Raw genomic sequence first — 22,807 nt, forward strand, 5'->3', positions numbered from 1 at the left:
AATTAGCAAAGAAATAACCCTTATTACCCCACAAATCACTGGTGGCATTTACCCCTTCCCCTTTCGCCCATCCCCTGCCCCATGTATGGGGTTGCTGTACCCCCCTGCCTCCAGCCCCGAGGTGTTGGGCTTGGCTCCCCATAGCAGGTGATGGGGCAGCACCCACCCAAAGGGTGTGCTGTCTTCCTGCCTCCCATCATGTCCCTAGGGGAATATCTGGCTCTTGAGGAGGGCAACTGACACTGGGGGTGTGGGGACACCCTGCCCTTGGGGGGAGGAGGGGTGTAGTTTGTTTTTGGGAAAAGGAATCCACGGGGATACCTCTTCCTTTGAGAGAGGATACCTGGCCCTTGAAGGAAAGATGCCCATCCATTGGGATGACTACAGGGGAGATGTGCAGCCTCTGGGAAGGGACTGCCTATCCCCTGGGGTGGCTATAGAGGGCTGCCCAGCCCTTGGGGGATGAACCTAGAGAGGTATCAAGCCTTTGGGGTGCTGTCTATCCCTTGGGAAGTTGTTGTGGGAAGATGCCTGGCCCTCAAGGGGATACCTGGCCCCTGGGGTGGCTATGGGGCATCTGCCCAGCACTGAGGGGCATACAGGGGGAATGCCTGAACCATGGAGGGTAGCTATAGGGGATGCCCATGCTTGTGGAGGCACTACGGATGCACACCCTGCCCTTTGGCACCATGTCCATCCCTTGGGGCATCTCCTTGCAGGGTAGCTGTGGCAGAAGGACATTCGTCCCTCAGGGGTGTCTATGGCGGATGCCCCACTTGTGAGGTTCCCACCCTTAGGGGGTGCTGCCCACCCTTGGGGTGCTTACAGGGGGATGCCCCCCCGGGGGTGCCTGTGGGGGGATACCCTGCAGATGGGCTTTGCTCCGAGGGGGTGGGGGGGGGCCATTTCCCGCGGTGCTGCCGTCGCGCTCCCCCCCGCGGCGGGGCCGTGCGGGGCGGGTGTGGAGCGGGGGGGGCCGGTGGCGGTGGCGCGGGGCGCGGGGGGGGGGGTGCCGCCGTGTGTGGCCGCCGGCGGCGGGCGCGCCGTTGCCTAGCAGCGGCGATGGGCGCTGCCGCGGCGGCGGCGGCCAATGGGAGCGGCGGCGGCGGCGCGGCCCCGGCGCCCCCCGCCCCCGCCTCCCCTTTAGAGGCGCGGCGGGCGGCGGGCGGCACAGAGCGCTCCGCACCGGCACCGCGCTGCTCAGGCACCGGCACCTCCGGCCCCGCCGCGCGCATGGGGGCCGCCGCGCTCGGCCCCACATAACGGGGGTTGCCCAGCCCCGCCAGTGGCCCCGCCATGCCGGCAGAGCCCCCCCGCGCCGCGCCGCCTTCGCTCCGCGCCGCCCGCCGCAAGCCGCTGACCGAGGTAAGGGGCGAGCATCGCTTGGTACCGCGGGGGACTCCGATTCTGGGGGTGGGGGCGCGGAGCCACTGCGGGTACCCCCGTGTGCCCCTCGGCTCGGGGACCGCCAGCATCGTGGGTGCCGGAGGGCTCCCGGCCCCGCTCCGCAGCACACGGAGCATCGTGCCCGGCTGCGGGGTCCCCTCCGCGGGCACGGGTTGCCGTTATCCCCCGGCCTGATCCTCGCCCTCTCTCCAGGGCAGGGCCGTGGGCCAAAGGGCCCCGCTGTGGCTGCGGGCCCGCTTTCAGGCGCTGCTCTTCGCCCTGGGCTGCCGGATCCAGCGGCACTGCGGGAAGGTGCTCTTCGTGGGGCTGCTGGTGTTCGGGGCGCTGGCCGTGGGGCTGCGGGTGGCCTCCATCGAGACCGACATCGAGCACCTCTGGGTGGAAGGTAAGCGCGGCCCCGCGGGCTCGCCCGCCCGTGGGAACGGTCCCGCTCCCGGTCGTGGCTTTGTCCCCCTGCGAGGCGCGGAGGTGCGGGGCCGGCCTGGAGGCAGGTGACAGCGCGGGAGAGGGGCCGGGATGAGGACGGTGATGATGCCGCCGGGCGTCCCGCGAGTGGGCCCGCGGAGGACGCGGCCGTGGGTGCCCGTGAGCACGGGTTTCGTCTGCGCGGCCGCTCGGTGCGTGGGGAAGGGACCCTCACGCGTGTGTCCCGGCGGGGTCCCCGCGCCGGCGGACACGGCGTTTGGCGTCCCCACGCGTGAACACCCCGTTCCCCGCGGGAGCAGCCTCCGAAGCCCTGCACCGGGACAGAGCCGGCAGCGCGGGGCTGCCGGTCCCGGCTGAGGACCCTTTGCCCAGCGGGGCCGGGGAGAACGGGCAGGGTCAGGCAGGAGCAAATCCCCGTTTCCGAGTGGAAGCGGCTGACCCCCCCCCCCTTCCTTTGTTATTAATAACTCCAGCGTGGATTTTCTCTCCCTTCTCCCTGCAGCTCCGCTCCCCGGTGCTGCGATTTGCTTGCTGTGTTTTTCCCTCCCGCTTTGGGGGTCCCATGAGGGAAGAGGGCGGGTGGGGAGCAGGCGGCACCCCGCGTGGCCTCCCCCCTACATCCCTGCCAGGCCGTGCGGGGGGGGTCTCGCAGGCTGGGGTCCCCGCGGGGTGCTGTGCAGGGGCAGATGTTGCTCAGCGGAGGGGTGTCAGCCATCTTTGTGCGGGAGCGCTGCCTCCTCCCCCACGCCCCGCTCCCTGTGTGGTCCTCAGCTACTCTTGGATTTGGTTCAACAATAGAAGCAACTTTGCTCTCCCACCCCCTTTTTTTTTTTTTTTCCCCTTAATTTAAAAAAACAGAGGAGCGCTGCGCTGCCTCGCTGCTCGCACACACGCACCCCTGCCCAGGAATGCCCGGCTCTCCCACCTGCTCCCCACTTCCCAAGGGTGCTTCTACGCGTGTCCCCCCCTCCCCAGATCTTGTCTCCATCACCCCTTTCCTCTGCAACACGTAGCAGAGAAACCCAGTGGTACCTCCCGGTCCGGCCGGCGCCTGAGCGGTGGCTGCTGGAGGAGGGACGCGCTCCCGCCGTGGTTCCCTTGCTCCGGGTCGTGGCTCCGGCTCCGTCGGGTTTTTATTGTGCTTTTGGGGTTGCAAGGAGTCAGTGTTCTGTGCAACCGCGGCCGGAGGCAGGGAAGCAGCTGTGGTTGTTCCTGTTTGGAGGGGGAATAGGACTTGTGGTGCATGGGGAGGGAAGCGGGATGGAGAAGGGGCCGAGCCTGGGGATGGCTGGAAGTGCCCAGAAACCCGGCTTTTCTTGCACGCACTTTCTGTGCCCACTGTGCTTTCCTGTTCGCATGAGTACAGCCAGGAGTGACTGTGGCTGCTGTTGGAGGATATTTCCCCCACGCTGTAATGTAGGTGCTGCGACTTCTCTGAGGAACTGGGTCTTTCTCGTGGTTGGGGCACTTTCTTTGGTGTCAGGAGCTGGATTTATTTTATCCTACAGCAAAACACCACTGACCTGAGGTGTCCTGCCCCTTCCTGGGTGATGGTGCACTGACGTCTGCATGCGGCCTCTGCTCTGGATCTGTAGTGCCTGGGGTGCAGATGGTGTGTGATGCCAGGGGTGCTCAGCACCCCTTTGGCCTTCCCAGCAGAGCTCTTCCCCCAGGAGCATGCATTTGGGGCTGACCCCTCTGTGCTTTGCTCCTGGGTGGCACGGCCCCACCGTGCTCAGGGAGGCTGTTGTCAGGCATTGGCCCTACCTGTGACCACCAAGGATGATGTGGCTTTAGACCTGCAGGGTCCCTGATGGGCACGCATGGATCAGGATGTGGAAGGAAGGTTTGCAGTGGCTCTTTCAGTTTTGTGTATCAGCTGTGGGGCTGCCTCCCTTCCCCATAACCATCTGTGGGTCCTTGCCTCTCTGCTGGTCTGTGCTTCTGCATTTTCTGGTGAGATCAAAGCATTCCCTGGTGTCTTTGGGTGTACAGAGCTTTCCCTGATCTCTGCACCCTGTTCTGCTGGTGTGGGGATGGGTATTATCAGGGAGCAGGAGGGCCTGGGCTGCCCCTCAGGAGCAGAGCACAATTTCCCAGGCTGTGTGGTTGGATCCAGAGCACTTGAAGCTGTCTTGGTATTTTCTCAGCCACCACTTTCCGCTGTCCATCGGTGAGCAGCAAGGTGGCTTGTGCAAGTGTCCCTCTGCAGTGTTCCTGGTACTGCTGTGTCAGGTCAAGGGAGTGCAGCTCTTGCAGAGCTGGTGCCCCATCAACCTGGCCCCAAAGCTTTGGATCCCCAGGGTGCCAGGGGATGCCCATTCCTGCCCTCTCTGGGCATGTGTGAAGAGATGTTTGCAGGAGCATGGTCCATCCCAGCCTAAGGCAGTGATGCAGGGTGTCTAAGGGGCAGGGCCTATGTGCAGAGAGTCCTGGTCCTATCATCCTAGGCCAGTGGGTCCCAGCTCAGAGGCAGGGTGGTTGAGGATTTCAGGAAGCCTCTGATGACCCCCTGAAGCTGGCCTGTTCCTGACCACTTGCCTTTGCCCAGCCAGGCTGAGGCATGTGGGCTGGTGATGCTCCAACCCAAACCACCTCACCTGGGTGAGGTCCAAACCCTGCAGGAGCAGAGCATGGCACTGTGCAAGGTTGTCCCTGCTTCAGGCTGAGCTCAGCCCTCCAGGCTGGGGACCTGGTGAGAAAGGAGCTGCTTCCTGTGAGGGCACCATGCTGCTGTCCCCTGCAGTACAGGAACAGGGTGAGCATCCCTGCTTTGGCCCCATAGCTGAGGTCAGCACTGGGAGCATGCTGATGGCAGGTCTCCCTTGAGCCTGGGCTGTGACCCCAACCACCGTGGGAAAGTGCAGGCTCCCCTGTCCCAACTCAGGAGCTGTCCTCAGCCCTGGGGGGATGCTTGCAGTGTCCTGGGGTGATGCCTGACCCGCATTCCTGTTGGAGAGGTGGAAGGAGGCCATGTCACCCTATAAATTCGGCTTGCCTGTGGAAATGTTCTATTAGGCTACTCCGAAGCAATTAGCCACTCAGAGGCTTTGAAACCCTGGCTAGCAGTGAGTGTTGAGTTACCTCTGGACACCTGGCAGCTGTTCCAGGCTCTCCCAGGGTGTCTGCAGGGCCAAGGGGCCAGGATGGTGAGCTCCAGGCAGGCAGAGCCCTGGGTGGTGAATGGGTCTGCCTGATTTATAGCGCCCAGGGCTGGTTCAAAGGAAGGCCGGGTTAATTCCTAACCGGAACAGCCCAGCGCCCCACGCAGCCGTCGCGCTCTCAAAGAGCTGATGAGTCTCCTCAGAGAAGACCCTGTTGCTTTGCTGGAGGGGTCAGGGACACCCCAAATGCTCTGGTGGGATGAAATGGGATGTGGGATATGGGGGTGAGGGGAATTTGCTGCCTTGTTCCCAGCTTGAACCAGGAAGCTGAGACACCTTCAACCCCCTTGGCAACAGTTTTTGGCCTTCCTTGACCTCAGCAACAGGGCTTGACACAGGATGTCCTCTCCCCAGCACCCAGAGCAGGGTTGGAGTGCAGCTTGGGGGCTCCCCCTATAGCAAGGGCAAGCAGCAGAGGAGACCCTGGCTGGCTTTGTCTTTGCAGAGAGAGGGCCATCGGTAATAGGAAAGCCACAGCAGAAAGCTAAAGATGGGGATTCAGTGCCTTCCCCACCCTGCCTCTGCCCTGGGGAGACCCTCTGTGGCTCCCCTTCCCAGCCATTGTCCCCACTGTGCATTGTGGGATCCACAGGGAAGTGTGGGCAGCAGTTGTGGGGGGAGCAGGGTGCTGTGGCCATTCCTGGGTGGGCACGGGGAGAGGTGGGTGGTCCTGGCTGCCGGCGGGTGGGTTTTGTGGGGCGAGATGTTCGTGCAGGAACTGAGAAAAGAGATGGCAAAGCCAGGCTGTGGGGCTGGAGGGCTGTGTGAGACTGGTGCCGATAGCATGGGGGCTCCGATGGCAGCTTGTGTCTGTGGCTGGGGCAGCAAGATTCCTGCCGGGATCTGGCCTGAGCCGGCCTTGAGCCCAAGAGGTGGCTCCCAGGCTGCCACGTCCCCACTTGGTCCCCAGATGAGCGTCCTGTGGGTATGGGATCCCCGCTCCTCTCGGGGCACAGTGACACAGGTATTGCCCCATGGGGAGGGAAGGGGCAGCACTGTGGACCCTCCTGCCCGGCCTGGTAGGGTTTTTCCGTTGGGATTCTACAGCCCTCTCCGTTTGCAGCGTCTGGGCATCCTTGGGGTCCCTGTGCCCCCATCTTAGTGGGTTCGGGGGAGTGAGGGGCAGTAGGGGCATTGCTGCCATAGAGTAGCAAGGTTCCTGTTATCCCCAAAACCCGCCTGCCTGGCTTTGCCCTCTGCTCCAAAGCACCTTTTCCCTCGCAGCCCATCTGGCTCAGGAAGGACCTTTCTTTCCATGGGGAGGGCTCAGTCCCCAGCCCGCCCAAAGATGGGGCACAAGCAGTTCGCCTTTATTTATTTATCTTCGGGAGGCGAGCGTGAAACCTCTGGCTTTTCCTTTTCCCTTCCTTGACAGCTCGGTCAGCTTTTTCGGGCTGGAAAATCTTGCTAATTAACCCGAAGAGGCTGGGAGACTCTTTACAGATGGCTGTGGCTTATCTGCCCCTATCCATTTTGCTTTGCTTTTCAACTTATATACACAGGTTCGTTTTATTTCCTAGAAAGTGGGTTTTTTTGCTTGCGTGCTTTTTGTGTCTCTATTTTATCTATAAACTCACCCATATTCCCCGACTTGGGGAGGGGGCTCTTTTTTTGCGTTTTAAATGTGATTTGGTGGCTGGGAGGGGGCAGCGGCAGGGCCCGAGAAGAGGGTTTTATTATCTGCCTCTCCCTCGGGCCTGGAAAAGTGGTCTGAGTTCAAAAAATTCATTTCTTGCCTGAATGAAGCCAGCAATGTGGAAAAATTTCACCATTCAGAGGGGGATGAATGTATGTTTCAACCACACATTAAGTGACATTAGCAAGCAGTGGAGTGCCTAATGTGGCCATTTTTCACAGCAGCCAACAGAGGGGGTGATTAGCATAATTAGTACAGGCAGCCCTATACATATGGAAATGGCAAATGCCTAAATGCCAACACCAGTGGAAATTTATGTCAATGCTGACAGGAGTCTTAGCGGTGAATAGTTCCCAACTGAATCCCCCCTCTCTCTCCCTCCCCCCCCCTTATTTTTACCCCCCTCTTTTTCGGGGGTCGCGCTGTCCCCTCCCGGCTGCCCCCCTCCCCGCGCTGGGAACCGCCGCCCCGCGATTTGGGGTAATAAAGACGTTAATTTAGCTTCGCCCTTAAACAAAAGGGGTTTGGCCGGGGCCGGCGGCTGCGAAGCTGGCCCCAAACGGGCCCTTTCAGCCCTTTTGCCGCTGGCTTTTTGAAGGCATCCCCCCTCTTCTGCCGCCCCTCTTGACTTAGCCGGGCAGTGGGAGCCCCTTCGGTGGGGCCGGGTTTTACTGGAGGCGCCGGGGCAGCGGTGAGAGACCTCGTTCATCCCTCACGGCTGCTGGGGACACCCATCTGCCACCCACCTACCCCCCTTCCCCAGGGCCAGCCCCGCTCCGTGGGGTGAATGGGGCCGGGAGGACGTGTTTTGACAGGACGGGGCCGCGGGGCTTTTGGCGAGGCCGGCGGTAGCGGCCGGGACAGGTAAAAATGGCTCTTTCAGCGTGCCCTGGGCGAGACTTCCTCCGGAGCAGCATGGGTCCTTTCACTGCCTCCCTAATCCAGCTAATCCGCCCCAAAACACTTTGAAGGTGGCCTCTGGCTTGCGCGCAGCTCAGCACGGGGAAGCGGACGGCTGAGGGATGCTCGGGGCGGTGCCTCTGGAACCCTTCCCGCTGGGATGTGGGATGGCACAGGGGATGTGGGATGCTGCTGGCATCTCTCTGATGCCCTTGGGAGCTTTAATCGCGTAGGGGTGGGTGAATCTGCCAGTGGATGCACTCGGTGTGTGCTGCAGCATGGCTCAACAGGCTGGTGTTTGCCCCCGTGGGTGCCCTTTGTTGCAGTGGGGAGGGTGCTGCAGAGGGGGGTCCCCATGGGGTTGGCTTTTCCCAGGGCATCTTGGCATGACCTTGCCCCTCTCTCAGCTGTGGGCTTGAGCAGGGATTTCTAGCCCTGGAATTGGGATGTTGTGGTGTGGAAAGGGAGATGCTCCCTAGGTGACCCCACCAGCTCTTCACAAACTGAGAATGCACATCTGGAGATGGGGTCAGGCTGGCCCGGGGATAAAGCTGAAGCATTCCCCATGTACCAGCTGAATGTGGGATTTACCACATCCTGTAGCCCTGTTACACCCGGCAGGAGAACGGGGCCTGACTTTCAGAGGCCAAGCAAGGACATGTACCCAGGCATGCTCCCTCCCTGCCACTCTGTCCTTGGGTCCAGGTCACCCAAGCAGTGATGACTGCTGCTGGCAATGCCGAGGTCCCATCTGCAGAGTGGTGGCACTGATGTTGACCACAGACTCCCCCGACCCTGAGGGGACACAGAGTGGTCCTTGTAGTCCTTGCAGCAGCATGCGTCTCTCTGGGGGACATCAGTGCCTCTCTGAGGCCCCCAGCACCTCCCATGGCCCTCATTCACCTCCAGCCTCTTTGCGCTTGCCAGGCAGGAATGGCTTAGTGTGGGGCTGGCAGCCTGCCCTGACCCACTGCCCTCCTGGTGCTGCCCAGGCACGCTGCTCCAGACCCATGGGTGCTTGGAGATAGGGCTCCCGTGGGGTTTGCCCACCTCCTTCCCTGGGTGAGCATGGTGGGATGTCCCCTTGCTGCCATGCCAGGCAGGTGGCTGCATCAGCCCTGTGCTGGGGTCTTGTGTGTGTGCCGCAGGCACCATGACCTGGTTCTTCTGACTTGGAGCCCTCTGAGCTGATATGTGGGGTGCTGGCAGCCCCTGGGGGAAAGTGGGGTGAGCTTGGGTCAGACCTTTTCCTGGTGAGGGGGCAGTGCAGGGGCTGGAGCTCTGTCTTGGCTGGGCTGCCCATAGCTGGAGGGTGTAGGGGGGGATGGCACTGGTCAGTCTTGGCACCCACCGGTGCAACTGAGGGCACAAACTGGTCCCCCTGTGCGAGGGTGACCCAGCTGCAGCACAGAGGCCATGGTTGTGGTTCCTGTGCTAGGAGGGCTCGGGGAGTGGTGTCAGGAGGTGGCTCAGGCAGGGTGGCCGGGAAGGGGTAGGGAGGCTCCTGCCCTACTCTGTAATTTTGTGGTGGATGCTGTAATTACGGGGATGGCTCCCCTGGTGTGGCCCACGGGGAGGAGGCAGCCCCACACCAGCCCCCATCCCCTCCCTGCCACCCACTCTCCCCACTTGGGCACCGTGGGAGCCCGCTCTCCACCCCTGGTGTTTGGGGTGCGGGTGGGCATGGGGTCCCATCCGCCCTGCAGCCCACACTGCTGCATGTGTAGACCCTGTGAACCCCCCAGCCACTGGTACCCAAAGCAGTGCCCACTCTAGGCAGGATGCTCAGGCTGCCCCCAGACCCACTGTGGGCTTTTGGGGGGATGTTGATGTCACTTTGCCCAGCGTAGGGATCCAGGGGGATGACTCCAAACCCCACTGGGGAGCAGAGCGGGCTGTAATAAGCAGGGCTGGGGCGTCTGATTGGAACCAGAGGGCCCTTTGCATGAAAAAGCCAAACGCTCCCTTTGTTAATTGGGATTACAAAAAAGAAGAATAATTTACATACAGTTCCTCATTACGGTGCCCATTGTTGGTATCGGGGCGGCCCCCTCCCCGGGCCGGGGGGCTGCGTGCGGCGTGGGGCGTCTCACACCGCTCCCGGGCCGGCCGGCCGGTGGGTGCGCGCCCGTTTGAAGTGTCCTTGGCAGCCCTGTGTGCGCTGCCTTGTCTTTTCATGTTGCTCTTTGGTTAATTAGGGTGTTGGAATTTGAGGCTTCCTCACAGCCTTTGAAGCTTGCTGACGGCTCGCAGTGCCCTGTTCCAAATTAACACTAATTACAAGGGACGGCTTTTTATTTCCTCTCTTCTCTTTATTCCCCCCCCCTTAATTTTTCGGGGGGCTCCCCCTTACTCCATGCTTACAGATGTGTGGCTCCTCCCGTGCTGGGTGGAGACGCCCGTTGGGCACAGCAGGATGCGCCCCTTGGGAATGCTGGTGATGCTGAGCCCCCCCGTCGCCACGTCCCACCACCCACCCGGGTTCAGCATGGGTGGCACGGCTGAGATCAGAGCAGCTCCGTACACCTCCTGCCCGACCTCCCAGCCTGCTGGGAAGGGGATGGGTGTCCCATTCCCTGCCACCTCCCTGTGACACCCACCCTCCCTGTGTCCTCATCCCCTCGCCCCGGGTGCTGCTGTCCCCTCTGACACACACAAAGGCCGTGTCCGTGTCCCCCCCTCCCTGGCCCTGGCACAACCTCTATCCCAACTGGCATCTGATGGACACCAGCTGCTCTCCAGCCCAGCCAGGAACAATAAAGACGCTTCCCCCTCCCCATTCCCAAAAAGCAGGGAAAAAAAACCCACCAAAAAACACCAACCCATATAATAAGTCATTAAAAGGGAAGATTCTGCTCTTTATTTGTGGTCTCGCTCTGGCCTCCTCAGTGCTGGCGGGGGGCCAGGCCCGCCGGGGCTCCCGCCTCTTGCTGAGGGAGCGTCCCAGTGTGGATGAATCCTGACCCCCCCAGCACCCAGGGCAGGGCAGGAGCCGGCCTCCCTCCTGCCTGCAGCACTGCCTTGGGATGCTGTCCAACACCAGGCACCCTGGGGTGTCCCTGATGGGTGGCAATGGGGTGGGGGCTACATGAAAACATCCCCCAGCTCCAGGCATGGGGCGGGGAGCAGGGCGATGGGTATTGCGTTTGATGGGGGGAGTCTTGGGATTGGTCTCCCACTCCCCTCTGGGCTGTGTCATGCCCCCTTTGCTGTGCCAGGAGGGATGGGAGCCCCTTGTTTGATGGGGATGGCTGTCCCTGGGATGCTGCTCCGCATGCAAAAGGCCACGCAGGGTTTGATCTCAGCCCCAGCCATGCTGGCTGGGAGGAGATTTCTCTTCCATGCTGAGGCAGCTGCAGATAAAGTCTGTGGCTTCTCACGGAAACCTCTGCCATGCTCGGAGCAATCCTGCTCTATCAGGGACAGAACTCAGAGGGGTCCTGAGGAGCTCCCCAGCACCGCATCCCTCCCCTGTCCCCAAACCCCTCCTGGGGCAGCCTGCACCTGCATGGCTGGGGGTGCCCGTCTCTCCCTGCACCCATTCCCTGGCCAAAACACTGCCCGCCTTGGGGTGCCAGAGAGGAGCTGGGCATGGATGGGGTGTGGTGTCCACAGTTCTGTTTGCTGCATTGGGCTGGTTGCATTGGGCATCTGCAGCACCCACCACAGCACACGAGTGGGAGTGGGCAGGATGTGCCCCAACTGCTTCACCATCCATCCGTCTGTGGGGTTTTTCGAGGAAAAGCAAAACCAATGAGCTGCTCTGGGGCTGGAAATACCTGTTTTGGTGGGAACGGGGGTGCCTGGTCCACTGCGGGCTGGGGTGCTCCCTGCTTGGGTCCCCAGAGGATGCAGGAGTTGGGTAACCCCATGGCAAGAAGTCCCCCCCCGGTTAATGTGGCACCATCTGACACTGTGGGGCCTCGGTCCTGCCTGTCCCCTTCCACGGGCATCCTGATGGGCAGGACAGGTTGGTGGGATGGGGGCTCTGCTCACCCTGCCACTGACTGAGCACGTCGTGGTCCCCTCCGCAGCGGGCAGCCGGGTGAGTCAGGAGCTACGCTACACCAAGGAGAAGCTCGGCGAGGAGTCCGTCTACACGTCCCAGATGTTGATTCAGACCCCAAAGAGGGATGGGGAGAACATCCTGACGCAGGAGGCCCTGCAGCTCCACCTCGAGGCGGCCCTGGCCGCCAGCAAAGTCCAAGTCTCGCTGTACGGAAAGTGAGTCCAGCTCCAGACAGGGTGGGGACAGGGACCCCCACTGTGTCCTGCGTGCCCCGCTGCCCCTTGCTTTGTCCTCTGTGGGGTGATGCCCGTCCTCAGTTCCACCTTCTGCCTTTCCAGATCATGGGATTTGAACAAGATCTGCTACAAGTCGGGTGTCCCCATCATTGAGAATGGCATGATCGAGAGGGTGAGTGCAGGGCATGGCGTGGTCTCCCATGGTGCAGCCCATAGGGGTCAGTCCCTCAAGAAGCGGGCTGTGGTGGGGATGGGATTTACCAGCCCCATGTGCTGCAAAGTCACAGTCACCTCCATATGGGAGGGTGCAGGTTTGGGTAGTGCAGCAGGGCTGGGAGGGTGGAGCAGAAGGGTCCTGATCTATCCCTGCTGACCCCTTGCATCTCCTCCCCTCCAGATGATAGAGAAGCTGTTTCCCTGTGTGATCTTGACGCCGCTGGACTGTTTCTGGGAAGGCTCCAAGCTGCAGGGAGGATCAGCCTACCTCCCGTGAGTGCTGAGTCTGCCCTGGAGACTTGGGCTGGGATCAGGGGCTGGGGTGGCTTCCAAGGGGCTGTGCTTGACCTCTCCATGCAGCTTGGCCCTGCTCCCCTAAGGTCCCTCAGTGCTGCTGCTTGTCCTGCTCATCCCCAGGATGGTCCTGCCACCGTGGCTTGTCCTGCTGGATCAGCACCCCAGGGACAGGTCCTTGTCCTCATCAGCCTGGCAGGGCTGGAGCTGCCCATCCATCCCATGCCATGCCATGCCATGCCATCACAGCAGCCAGGGATGGGGATGCAGGGACAGAGGCTGTACCACAAGCAGGTCCCTAACTGCTGCTCCCCTCCAGAGCATTTTTTGGATGCCACAGTGGTGAGAAGGCACCCACACTCCTGTGCTGTTCCTAAGGGGATAGGGGACACAGCATGCCCAGGGTGGGTGGCGACTGACCCCCAGCCAGCTCCCCTCACCGCGGTGGTGGGGCTGGGGACCCTGGGCTGGGCAGGGGGGAGCTCCCCCCCCACATTCCTTCTGTTTACGCGTGTGTTTGTCCGGGAGAGCCGGGGCGGCTTGTGCATTGTCAGCAAACGCAGCCCCGCGCTTTCTCATGCTAATGCTGCTCTGAAAGCTGCCCCTTGCCAAACAGATGAAATAGTGGCCTTATTCAGGCTGCTGCCGGACGGGAGGAGGGGGAAGGGGCCGCAGCATCCCCAGCCGGGACTGGGGGACCAGCTTTGCTCCCCCAAGACCTCCGGTTCTCCCCATCCCATCCTGGGGAGCAGCTGGGAGCGGGAGCAAGCGGCACTGGGGTGGCTGCGCTGATCGGGATGCTGCAGGTATCACCCCCCGGGGTGGGCAGCATCCTGGGGCAGGGGTACATGGCAGGCAGGGTGGCAGCGGTGGCAGGCAGGGAGGCACCCGCAGCAGCGGTGGGACCCATCTCCCCTCGCAGCCGGGTGAGTGGGCTCCCCGGGCGGGCACCCCGGCTGAGCATCGGCCAGCCCATGGGGACCCGTCCCCCTTTTTAACGCCGAGGGGTGAGCGGGGCGGGAGCTGGGAGAACAAAGAGCAGCAATCTATGGAAAGACAAAAGGATTTGCCCTGGCTCAGTGAAGCAAGCGAAAGCAGATAAAAGGGGCTCTCTTTGGAAGCAGCAGCAGCTCCGGTTGGTATGTGGGAATCTCGAGCGCCCGGCTCCGGCCCAGCCAGCCTTCATGAATTATTAGGCTGCGTTTCTCCCCAGAGCCCACACTTGCTCGGGGCTTTTTCTTCCCCTCTTTGGAGTGCTGGGCTGGGTTACTGGCTTTTTTGTGTGTCCTTTCTGTCTTAAAAAAGAAGCTGAGTGAGGCTGGGAACTGGCCCCCGGCACCCTGGGCTGAGGTGGAAGGAGCAGAGCATCCACAGACAATGGAAAAGCCCTTTTCCAGGGTATCCATGTTCCCATGGGGTCCTGCTGGACCCCTGTGTCCTGTTCTGAGCACCCAGAACCTCTGCTGAGCCCCAAACCATCCAGCTTGGGGAAATGCAGCGGGAAGGGCTGAGGGGATGCAGGGAGCCCTTCCCTGCGTGCTCCCCTCTATCAAGATGTTAGCCCGCGGGCAGTAATCGGCCTGACTGCTCGCACAAAGCGGGGCCAGGCAGCGGGGCTGGCTCCCCCTGCTTTGTCCCAGCCTAACAGGATCAGGCATGCTACTTGACTCGGGGCACGGCCGCTGCGCTGCGCAGGGCACGGGGGATGCCGCAGGCAGCCCCAGGAGGGGGTAAGGGATGTGCTGGGGATTGATGCTGCTCCTCTGCATCCTTGCAGAGGCACCCCTGGGACCCATGGGATGGGGTGGCAGTGGTGGTGGTGGTACCACATGTGGGTTTGAGCATCCTGCATCACTCCAGTCCTGCTCTCTCCCCAGGGGCCGCCCAGACATCCAGTGGAGCAACCTGGATCCTCTGCAGCTGATGGAGGAGCTGGGGCAGTTCACATCCCTGGAAGGCTTCAAAGAGCTGCTGGACAAGGCAGAGGTGGGGCAGGCTTACATGGAGCGGCCCTGCCTGGACCCCCGCGATCCTCAGTGCCCCCCAAGTGCCCCCAACAAGCAGAGCCAGCAGGTGGGTTATAGCCTGTGGGGACCTGGAGGGATGCAGGGGTTTGCTGCTTTCTCACCTGCCTCCCTGCGTTCCTGACACCTCCCCTGCTTCTGCAGAGCCCTGACATCCCGGCCGAGCTCTCAGGGGGCTGCCACGGCTTCTCCAGGAAGTTCATGCGCTGGCAGCAGGAGCTGATTTTAGGCGGCACGACCAAAGACTCCCAGGGCAAGCTGCTACGGTGAGAGCCGCTGTGGTGCGGGTGTCCCCAAGGCATGATGTAGGGTCCCAGCTGCAGCACTCACCCCTGGGATAGTTTGGGGCAGTGTTCCCTCATCCTCATCCCCATCCTCATCCCCATGTGATGCCCACGGGAACCTGCCCTGCCTGCAAGAGGGGCTGTGGGGTTGTCTGGAAGAGAGTGTGATGCTGATGAGTGTATGGGACTGGCAAGTGAGGCAGTGCTTTGGAGCAAGGTGGGGATGATGGGGGGCAGGATGCCTGGGTCCTCCCCTGGGTGTCCGTGGTGGGTCTGGGAGCCATGGGGTGGGGGATGGACCCATTCCTGCATCCCGGGGTGCTGCAGCCGGTCCCAGCGAGGTGCGTGCCTGTCCCCCAGCGCCGAGGCCCTGCAGACCATGTTCCTCCTCATGAGCCCCCGGCAGCTCTTTGAGCACTTCAAGGATGACTACGAGATCCATGACATCAGCTGGAGTGAAGAGAAGGCGGGTGCCATCCTGGAGGCCTGGCAGAGGAAATTTGTGGAGGTAGGCACCAGGAATGGCCCCCACATGGGGCTGGGCAAGGGTGAGCCTGTGTGCAGCATCCCCCTGTGTCCAGGCTGTCTTGTGGCCATGGGTCCTGGCACCACCCTCTTGTGGTCCAGTGGGTCTGTAGGGACACCCAATGGTGATGCTGATACCCTGCTGGCTCTGCGGGATGTAATGGGGAGCTGGGGCGTCCTGACTCCTCTAACGGGGTGCACCTCTGGCAGCTGGCACAGGACTCCATCCCATCCAACGCCACGCAGAGTGTCCATGCTTTCTCCACCACCACACTCAACGACATCATGAAGTCCTTCTCTGATGTCAGTGTCATCCGGGTGGCTGGGGGCTACCTCCTCATGGTACGTATGTATGTCCCCTTCTCTGTCCCACACCATCCCTCCCTTGCTCCCCATCCCCACTAACCCACTGTGCTCTTCCAGCTGGCCTATGCCTGTGTCACCATGCTGCGATGGGACTGCTCCAAGTCCCAAGGGGCCGTGGGCCTGGCTGGGGTCCTGCTTGTGGCTCTCTCCGTGGCCTCTGGCCTGGGGCTCTGCTCATTGCTGGGCATCTCCTTCAACGCAGCCACCACCCAGGTATGTGCTGGGGGAACAGCCAAGGTACCATGGGGCTGGTGGGACTCTGGGGGCTGCGGGGTGGCTGGGTCCCCTCCTGGGTGGTGGCCATGTCCCCTCTTAGTGACACCAGCTACTCCCTGGCAGGTCCTGCCCTTTCTGGCCCTTGGCATCGGTGTGGATGACATGTTCCTGTTGGCTCACGCCTTCACTGAGACCGGCCAGCACATCCCCTTCAAGGTGAGCACTGAGCCCCGCCTGAGGGCCCCCTGGCTCCCTTCCATTTCTCTGCAGTCCCCATCACTCCCTCCCTCTGTCCCCACAGGAGCGAACGGGTGAGTGCTTGAAGCGCACAGGGACCAGCGTGGCTCTCACCTCGGTCAGCAACATGATCGCCTTCTTCATGGCAGCCCTGGTGCCCATCCCTGCCCTGCGTGCCTTCTCCCTGCAGGTAGGGCCAGGGTCCCTCTCGAGGGTGTGGGCAGGAAGGGCTGGCCAGGCTCTGCTCTGACATGTCCCCTCGCACTGCAGGCTGCGGTGGTTGTGGTGTTCAACTTCGCCATGGTGCTGTTTGTGTTCCCCGCCCTCCTGAGCCTGGACCTGTACCGCCGGGAGAAACGTCGGCTCGACATCCTCTGCTGCTTCTACAGGTACAAGTGCCAGGCTGGCCACAATGGGGTGGACCCTGTGTTCACCTCTGTTTCTCTCCTTCAACATATCCTTCTACACTCACAGAATCATAGAATGGTTTGAGTTGGAAAGGGCCTTAAGATCATCCAGTTTCAACCCCGTGCCATGAGCAGGGAAACCTCACACTAGACCTTGTTGCCCAGGGCTCTGTCCAACCTGGCCTTGAACACTGCCAGGGATGGATGCCACTACCACTTCTTTGGGCAGCCTGTTCCAGCACCTCACCACCCTCACAGTGAAGAACTTCTTCCTTAGATCTAACCTGAACTTCCTCTGTTTAAGTTTGAATCCATTGCCCCTTGTTCTGTCGCTACAGTCCCTGATGAAGAGTCCCTCCTCAGCATCCTTGTAGGCCCCCTTCAGATACTGGAAAGCTGCAATGAGGTCTCCGTGCAGCTTCTCTTCTCCAGGCTGAACAACCCCAACTTTCTCAGCCTATCAAAGTTACTCCAGTTACCCCCAATTTACTCATCCTGTTCTTCCCTCTCTCCTTTCCTCTCTCCCCACAGCCCTTGCTCCTCACGGGTCATCCAGATCCAACCCCAGGAGCTTGCTGACGCCAATGACAACCATGCCTGCCACCCATCCCCGTATGGTCACCCCGGTGTGGCCACCAGCACCCAGATCACCACCACTGTGCAAGCCTTCACACGCTGCGACCCCTCGGGCCACCACATCGTCACCGTTCTGCCACCCACCTCACAAGTGTGCACCTCACCCGCTGTCCTCCTGCCCCCCACCGACCCCATGGGCTCACAGGTCTTTGCCCCATCCAGCTCCACACGGGACCTGCTCGCCCATATGGATGAGGCTAAGAGTGGAAGGGAATGTGTCCCGCTGCCCTTCTGCCGCTGGAGCCTCACTGACTTCGCCCGGGAGAAGTATGCCCCGCTCCTACTGCGGACCCGGACCAAGGTGAGGTGGGGATGGCCCCAAAGGTGCCACCCGGGGTAGGTTGGTGGCACAGGACCCTGCTTGACTCCTCTTTGCTGTCCCCACAGGTGGTGGTGGCGGTGCTGTTCCTGGCACTGCTGGGGCTGAGCCTCTATGGCACCACCATGGTGCATGACGGGCTCTACCTGACGGACATCGTGCCACGGGACACCAAGGCACACGCCTTCATCTCGGCCCAGTTCAAGTACTTCTCCTTCTACAACATGTTCATCGTCACCAAGGGCGGCTTCCACTACCCCGGTGCCCAAGCTGCCCTGCTCAGCCTGCACCAGGCCTTCAGCACCGTCAAGTACGTGGTGCGGGAAGACAACAGTGACCTTCCCAAGATGTGGCTCCATTACTTCCAGGACTGGCTGAGAGGTGAGGGACATCCCTGTTCTCTATGACCTCCTCCACTGCCCAGGGACCCTCTTCGCAGCCTGCATGCTCCCTGTTGACCTGGGAATGTCTTCCCTGAGGAGGCTGGTCCCATGGTGTTCCCAGGATGACTAGCAATGCCCTGGGGTTTCTGCATGCCCATCCCACTGGCACCACACTCCCTGGGGTACACGGGATGCTGTGCAGGGTGGTGTGCCCCAAGGGATGCTCACCCACCCCACTGCATCCCCAGGGCTCCAGGCCACCTTCGACAGGGACTGGCAAGCTGGGCGCATCACCCATGATAGCTACCGCAATGGCTCTGAGGATGGGGCGCTGGCATACAAGCTCCTAATCCAGACTGGCAACAAGAAGGAGCCCTTCAACTTCAATCAGGTGCGTAGGGACTGGGCTGGGGTGATTGGGCTGGGGATGATGCTGTGCCCACTGCTCAGCTCATTCCTACTCCTGCGCTCTCCTTGTAGCTGACCACACGGCGGCTGGTGGATGAGAACGGCATCATCCCCCCTGACACCTTCTACATCTGCCTGACGGTGTGGGCCAGCAACGACCCCCTGGGCTTTGCTGCCTCCCAAGCCAACTTCTACCCACCGCCCCCCGAGTGGATCCATGACAAGTACGACACCACGGGCGAGAACCTGCGAAGTGAGTGAGCGCGGTGGGCTCCCCATGGCCCTTTCCTGCCTCTTGGCACCCCCTGCAGAGAGGACCCAGCTCCCTGCACCTTTCCTGCCTTGCAAGCATCCCTCCGGAAGGGAAATCCCCATGTCCCTCATCCCATCAGCATCCTCTGGTAGAGGAACTGTGCTGCTTCCCTGTGCTGCTTCCCTGTGCCCCATGCTTGTACCCCTTCACCCCGCTGTGCATTCCCTGTACCCTTAGCATGCAGCAACAGATCCCTGCTTGAGTCCATAAGCATCTCACTGCAAAGAAGCCCCTCCACTCTGCCCCACAAACATTGCCCTGTAGAGAAACCCCTTGCTCCCCATGACCCACTAACTCAGAAGCAACCTGTTGGCAGAGAAACACCCTTTGCCTTGCTCCCCATCCGCTCTGCACACACTCCCCAGCCCTGTGGTACCCAGCCGGGCATCAGGCTGCATTCAGGCTGGAGAGGTTGGGTGTCCCATGCTGCCCGCACTCCCGTGCTGCCCGCACTCCCGTGCTGCCCATACCCTCACACTGCCCATGCTCTCCTCCGCAGTCCCTGCAGCCCAGCCACTGGAGTTCGCACAGTTCCCCTTCTACCTGAGCGGGCTGCGTCACACGGCCGACTTCGTGGAGGCGATTGAGAGCGTCCGTGCCATCTGCCGAGAGGCTGCCCAGCGCCACGGGGTGCTGAGCTACCCCAGCGGGTACCCCTTCCTCTTCTGGGAGCAGTACATCGGCCTGCGCCACTGGTTCCTGCTGGCCATCAGCATCCTGCTGGCCTGCACCTTCCTCGTCTGTGCTCTGCTGCTGCTCAACCCCTGGACTGCTGGCATCATCGTGAGTACGCACCCTGATGCATGGGGGCAGGGGTGACCGGCCATGCAGCCCTCCTGATGGCAGGGTCAGGGACATCCAGGCCTGCTGCTATCCTGCTGGGTGGCACTGGGGACCTGCTTCATGGGGACGGGGTGGACAGGGACAGCCTGGGTGAAAGGGACACCCATGTGGAGGGATCAGGGACATCACTGATGAAGAGAACATGTGGCGGGTACAGGGATCTGGGGATATCAGTGCAGAAGAGGGTGAGGGGAACACCCATATGGACATGGCAGTGAGTGGGGGACTTATATGGAGGGACCAGGGGCACCCCTTATGAAAGGAATGTGTGTAGTAGGCAGGAATTCGGGGAAATCCATGCAGAGATGGGTGAGGGACACCCTGAATAAAGGGAAAGAGGCAATGGGATGAGGGTGTCCTGTTGGGAGGGGTAGGACTGGATATGCTGGAAGCAAAAGGGACAGTCAGAGCCAGCCCTTACTGACCCCACCGCCCCCTCCCAGGTCTCCATCCTGGCCATGATGGCAGTGGAGCTGTTTGGCATCATGGGCCTTATGGGCATCAAGCTGAGTGCCATCCCCGTGGTCATCCTCATCGCCTCGGTGGGCATCGGTGTGGAGTTCACCGTCCATGTGGCGCTGGTGAGCACAAGCAGATCCCTGCCCAGTTCTCACTCTCTGGCACCCTCACCCCTTGGCCATGCGCTGATGGGTGGCCACATCACGTGTGGCACATGGGAACGAACCCTGCGTGACATCCCCATCCCATGCAGGGCTTCCTGACAGCTGTGGGGAGCAGGAACGTGCGCTCGGCTGCAGCGCTGGAGCACACCTTCGCCCCTGTGATGGATGGAGCTGTCTCCACCCTCTTGGGTGTCCTCATGTTGGCTGGCTCCGAGTTTGACTTCATCATGAGGTGAGTGCCAGCGCGGATTAAACCAGCCCCTTGCTTGCTGCCTGCCAAAAGCTTTGGCAGCGGAGGCTGGTGAGCACAGCAGTCCCTTGGCTGGTGGTGGGGATGAGGGGCAGCTGGTGCGGATGTATCTTGCTGGGAGTACCTACCCCATCTTACATGGAGGCTGGGGAGACATGGGGAGATTAGGGGGTGTGGTGTAGGAAGCTGTGTTTGTGGTGGCATGGGGTTCATGGTGGCTGTGCCCACTTATGCCCTCCGCCTGTGCCCCCTCCCAGGTACTTCTTTGCGGTGCTCACCGTCCTGACACTGCTGGGGCTGCTCAACGGGCTGGTGCTGCTGCCAGTCGTGCTCTCTGTCATCGGGCCACCCCCTGAGGTACAATGCCCCATCCCACCTCTCCCTGTCCCTTCCCAACCCTGTACCCACCTCTCTTCATCCCCTACCACCATTTATTCTGTCCTCCTTTCATCCTATACCCATCCTTGCCTCGTCCCAGCCTCGCTTTGTAGCCACCTGAGCCCATCCCTCACCCTGTACCATCCTTGCTTTATCCCATCTTTTCTTTGCCCTACATCCAACTTGGCCTGTATCTGCTTGACCCCATTCCTGCCTCACCCCACACTCAACTCCCCCTATCCCTCCCTGACCCATTTGAACCCATCCTTGCTTCACCCTGTATCTCTGTCACTTTACACACCCCTCACCCCATATCCCTGCCACCCCACAGCCCTCCATCCCTGTATATTCCTTGTCCCTCTGACTCCATTCTCTCTCCCCCCAGGCATCCCTCGTGGATAACAGCCCCTGCCTGCCCCTATCAGAGCCGGTGCCCCCATGCTTGGGCCCTGGGGGTCTCTATGTCCGCCGTGCCCCAGCCTGGCCTGCCACCTTCCCTGACCCCTCAGACACGGAGCACTACACAGAGGCCATGGGGCCGGGGAGCCCACGGGGGCCCTTCATTGTGCCCCCAACCCCAGCACACATCCTGCTGGAGGCCGGCAAGGACCCCAGCTTCCCCCGCATCACTGTAAGTACCTCTGCCCACAATGGCGTTACCATCTCTCTGGGGATGGAGCTGGGGGCTCGTGGATCCCCTGTAGTGCTGGTGGGGTTGCCAGAGGGATGCTCAGCATGGCTGGGGGTCCTCATGCTCCATGTCCCCCCATCCAGGTGCTGAAGCCCTATAAGGACAGCCCCGAAATCCAGGGAAAGAAGGAGGCTCCTGGCCCACAGCCGACACCCCCGTTGTCCTTTGGGGAGCCATGCCCTGTTCCACCCCGAGAGCACCCACAGCCCTGCCTGCCGGGTGCCCAGCCAGTGCCCCCCGGAGCCCTGCCTGCCTACAGCACCCATCTGCAAGGCCCCGCCGGCACCTACACCACTGTCACAGCCACCGCTTCGGTGACAGTGGCCCTGCACCCCACGCTGCCCGGCTCCTACCCCAGCTTCATCCCTGAGGGCTTCACCAGCAGCGAGCGGGACTGCCTGGAAGAGCCCAGTGTGCCCAGCACCAGCAGCACCACCATGCCTGACACCTTTGAGATGCAGAGCATGGGATGCCACGGAGCGGGTGCCCGGCGCTAGGTGAGCTGGGGACATGGGCACCCTACCCTAGGTTCATGCATGGGGATGCAGGGTGGGATTGGAGGGACCCATCTGACCCCCATCACTCTCTCCCCACAGGTTGCTCCTCAGGCACAGGAGGGTGCAGAGCGGGGTCGCCCGCATCGTGCTGCTAGTCACCGGAGTGGCGATGCCGCCGGTCTCGGAGGACCGTGCCCCCCAGTGAAGGGGGTCAGCAGGGCAGGCTGGCACTTCTATGCAAGCTGTGGGCAGGCCATGCTGTGCCCGCGTGTCCCCAGCCCGGGGCTGTGCCAATGGTGCCGCATCCCCTCACCCAGGGTTTTGGGTTACCCTGCCCCGGGCTTGTTGCCCTCCCCCAGAAATGGAAGCACTAACCCCCCCCCTCTGTTTCTGGAGCTGCTGGCAGGGCAGGCTCCATGTCCTGCCAGCTCCCCCCCTGCGGGGTCACTGCCTGCTCCCTGTCACCTCCTCCTGGGACCCCTCACCCAGGCCACAAGCTGGGGTGCCCCAACAGGGTGCTCTGATGCCCTGGGGTGCTGTGGGCAAGGCCTGGGACGGGCACCCCCCCACCTTTATTTATTGCAAAGGGAAACTATCTATAGAGAGATATATATTTTTAAGCTTATTTTTAAAGATTTATTTCTCAGCCTATGGCCTCGCCCGGCTGCCCAGAGCAGGCAGAGAGGGGGGACATCCTTTGCCGGTGCAGTGGGAGGCCAGAGCGGGGGCACACACCTGGTTCATGCCCCCCAGCTCCATGGGGTGCTGGGTGGCCACAGGCAGTTCCCCACCTCTCCGATTCTCGCTGCCCCATGCCTCAGTTTCCCCACCAGCGAGCACAGGAGGGATGGAGATCGGGGATGTGCCTGATGTGGTTGCTCCCACTGCACAGGCAGGGTTTTTGGGGGGTGTCCTTGAGGGTGATCCTTGCTGTGCCAAGCCCATGAGCTGTCCCACAGTCACAGCCCCTTGTGCCACACACAGGGCAGTGCACGCTCCCATGGGTGCCCACACTGCCACTGGGCACATCCCACTGGAAAGCGTATTTCTCACCATGTCCCCATGCCATGGGGCTGTCCCGAAGGCCAGCCCCTGTCCCCATCCCCATCCCGGGCACTG

General features: G+C 61.7%; 1 protein-coding gene across 1 annotated transcript; it reads left to right on the plus strand.

Annotated features, from left to right (window-relative positions):
* Positions 1 to 1,062: 1,062 nt before the first annotated feature.
* On the plus strand, positions 1,063 to 21,893 carry PTCH2 (patched 2; the record flags this gene model as incomplete). Its single annotated transcript, XM_080623251.1, is given in 26 exon segments — positions 1,063 to 1,132; positions 1,135 to 1,265; positions 1,267 to 1,436; positions 1,605 to 1,792; positions 11,568 to 11,757; positions 11,881 to 11,950; positions 12,176 to 12,267; positions 14,166 to 14,361; positions 14,457 to 14,578; positions 14,957 to 15,104; positions 15,332 to 15,463; positions 15,545 to 15,700; positions 15,827 to 15,919; positions 16,005 to 16,130; positions 16,211 to 16,329; positions 16,879 to 17,284; positions 17,371 to 17,683; positions 17,934 to 18,076; positions 18,166 to 18,346; positions 18,906 to 19,189; positions 19,693 to 19,830; positions 19,962 to 20,104; positions 20,380 to 20,479; positions 20,886 to 21,131; positions 21,275 to 21,648; positions 21,788 to 21,893. Coding segments are annotated over 26 exon segments (4,437 nt in total).
* Between the last annotated feature and the right edge of the window lie 914 nt (positions 21,894 to 22,807).

Source organism: Psittacula echo, assembly GCF_963264785.1.
Source record: "Psittacula echo genome assembly, chromosome: 7".
Lineage (NCBI taxonomy): Eukaryota > Metazoa > Chordata > Aves > Psittaciformes > Psittacidae > Psittacula > Psittacula echo.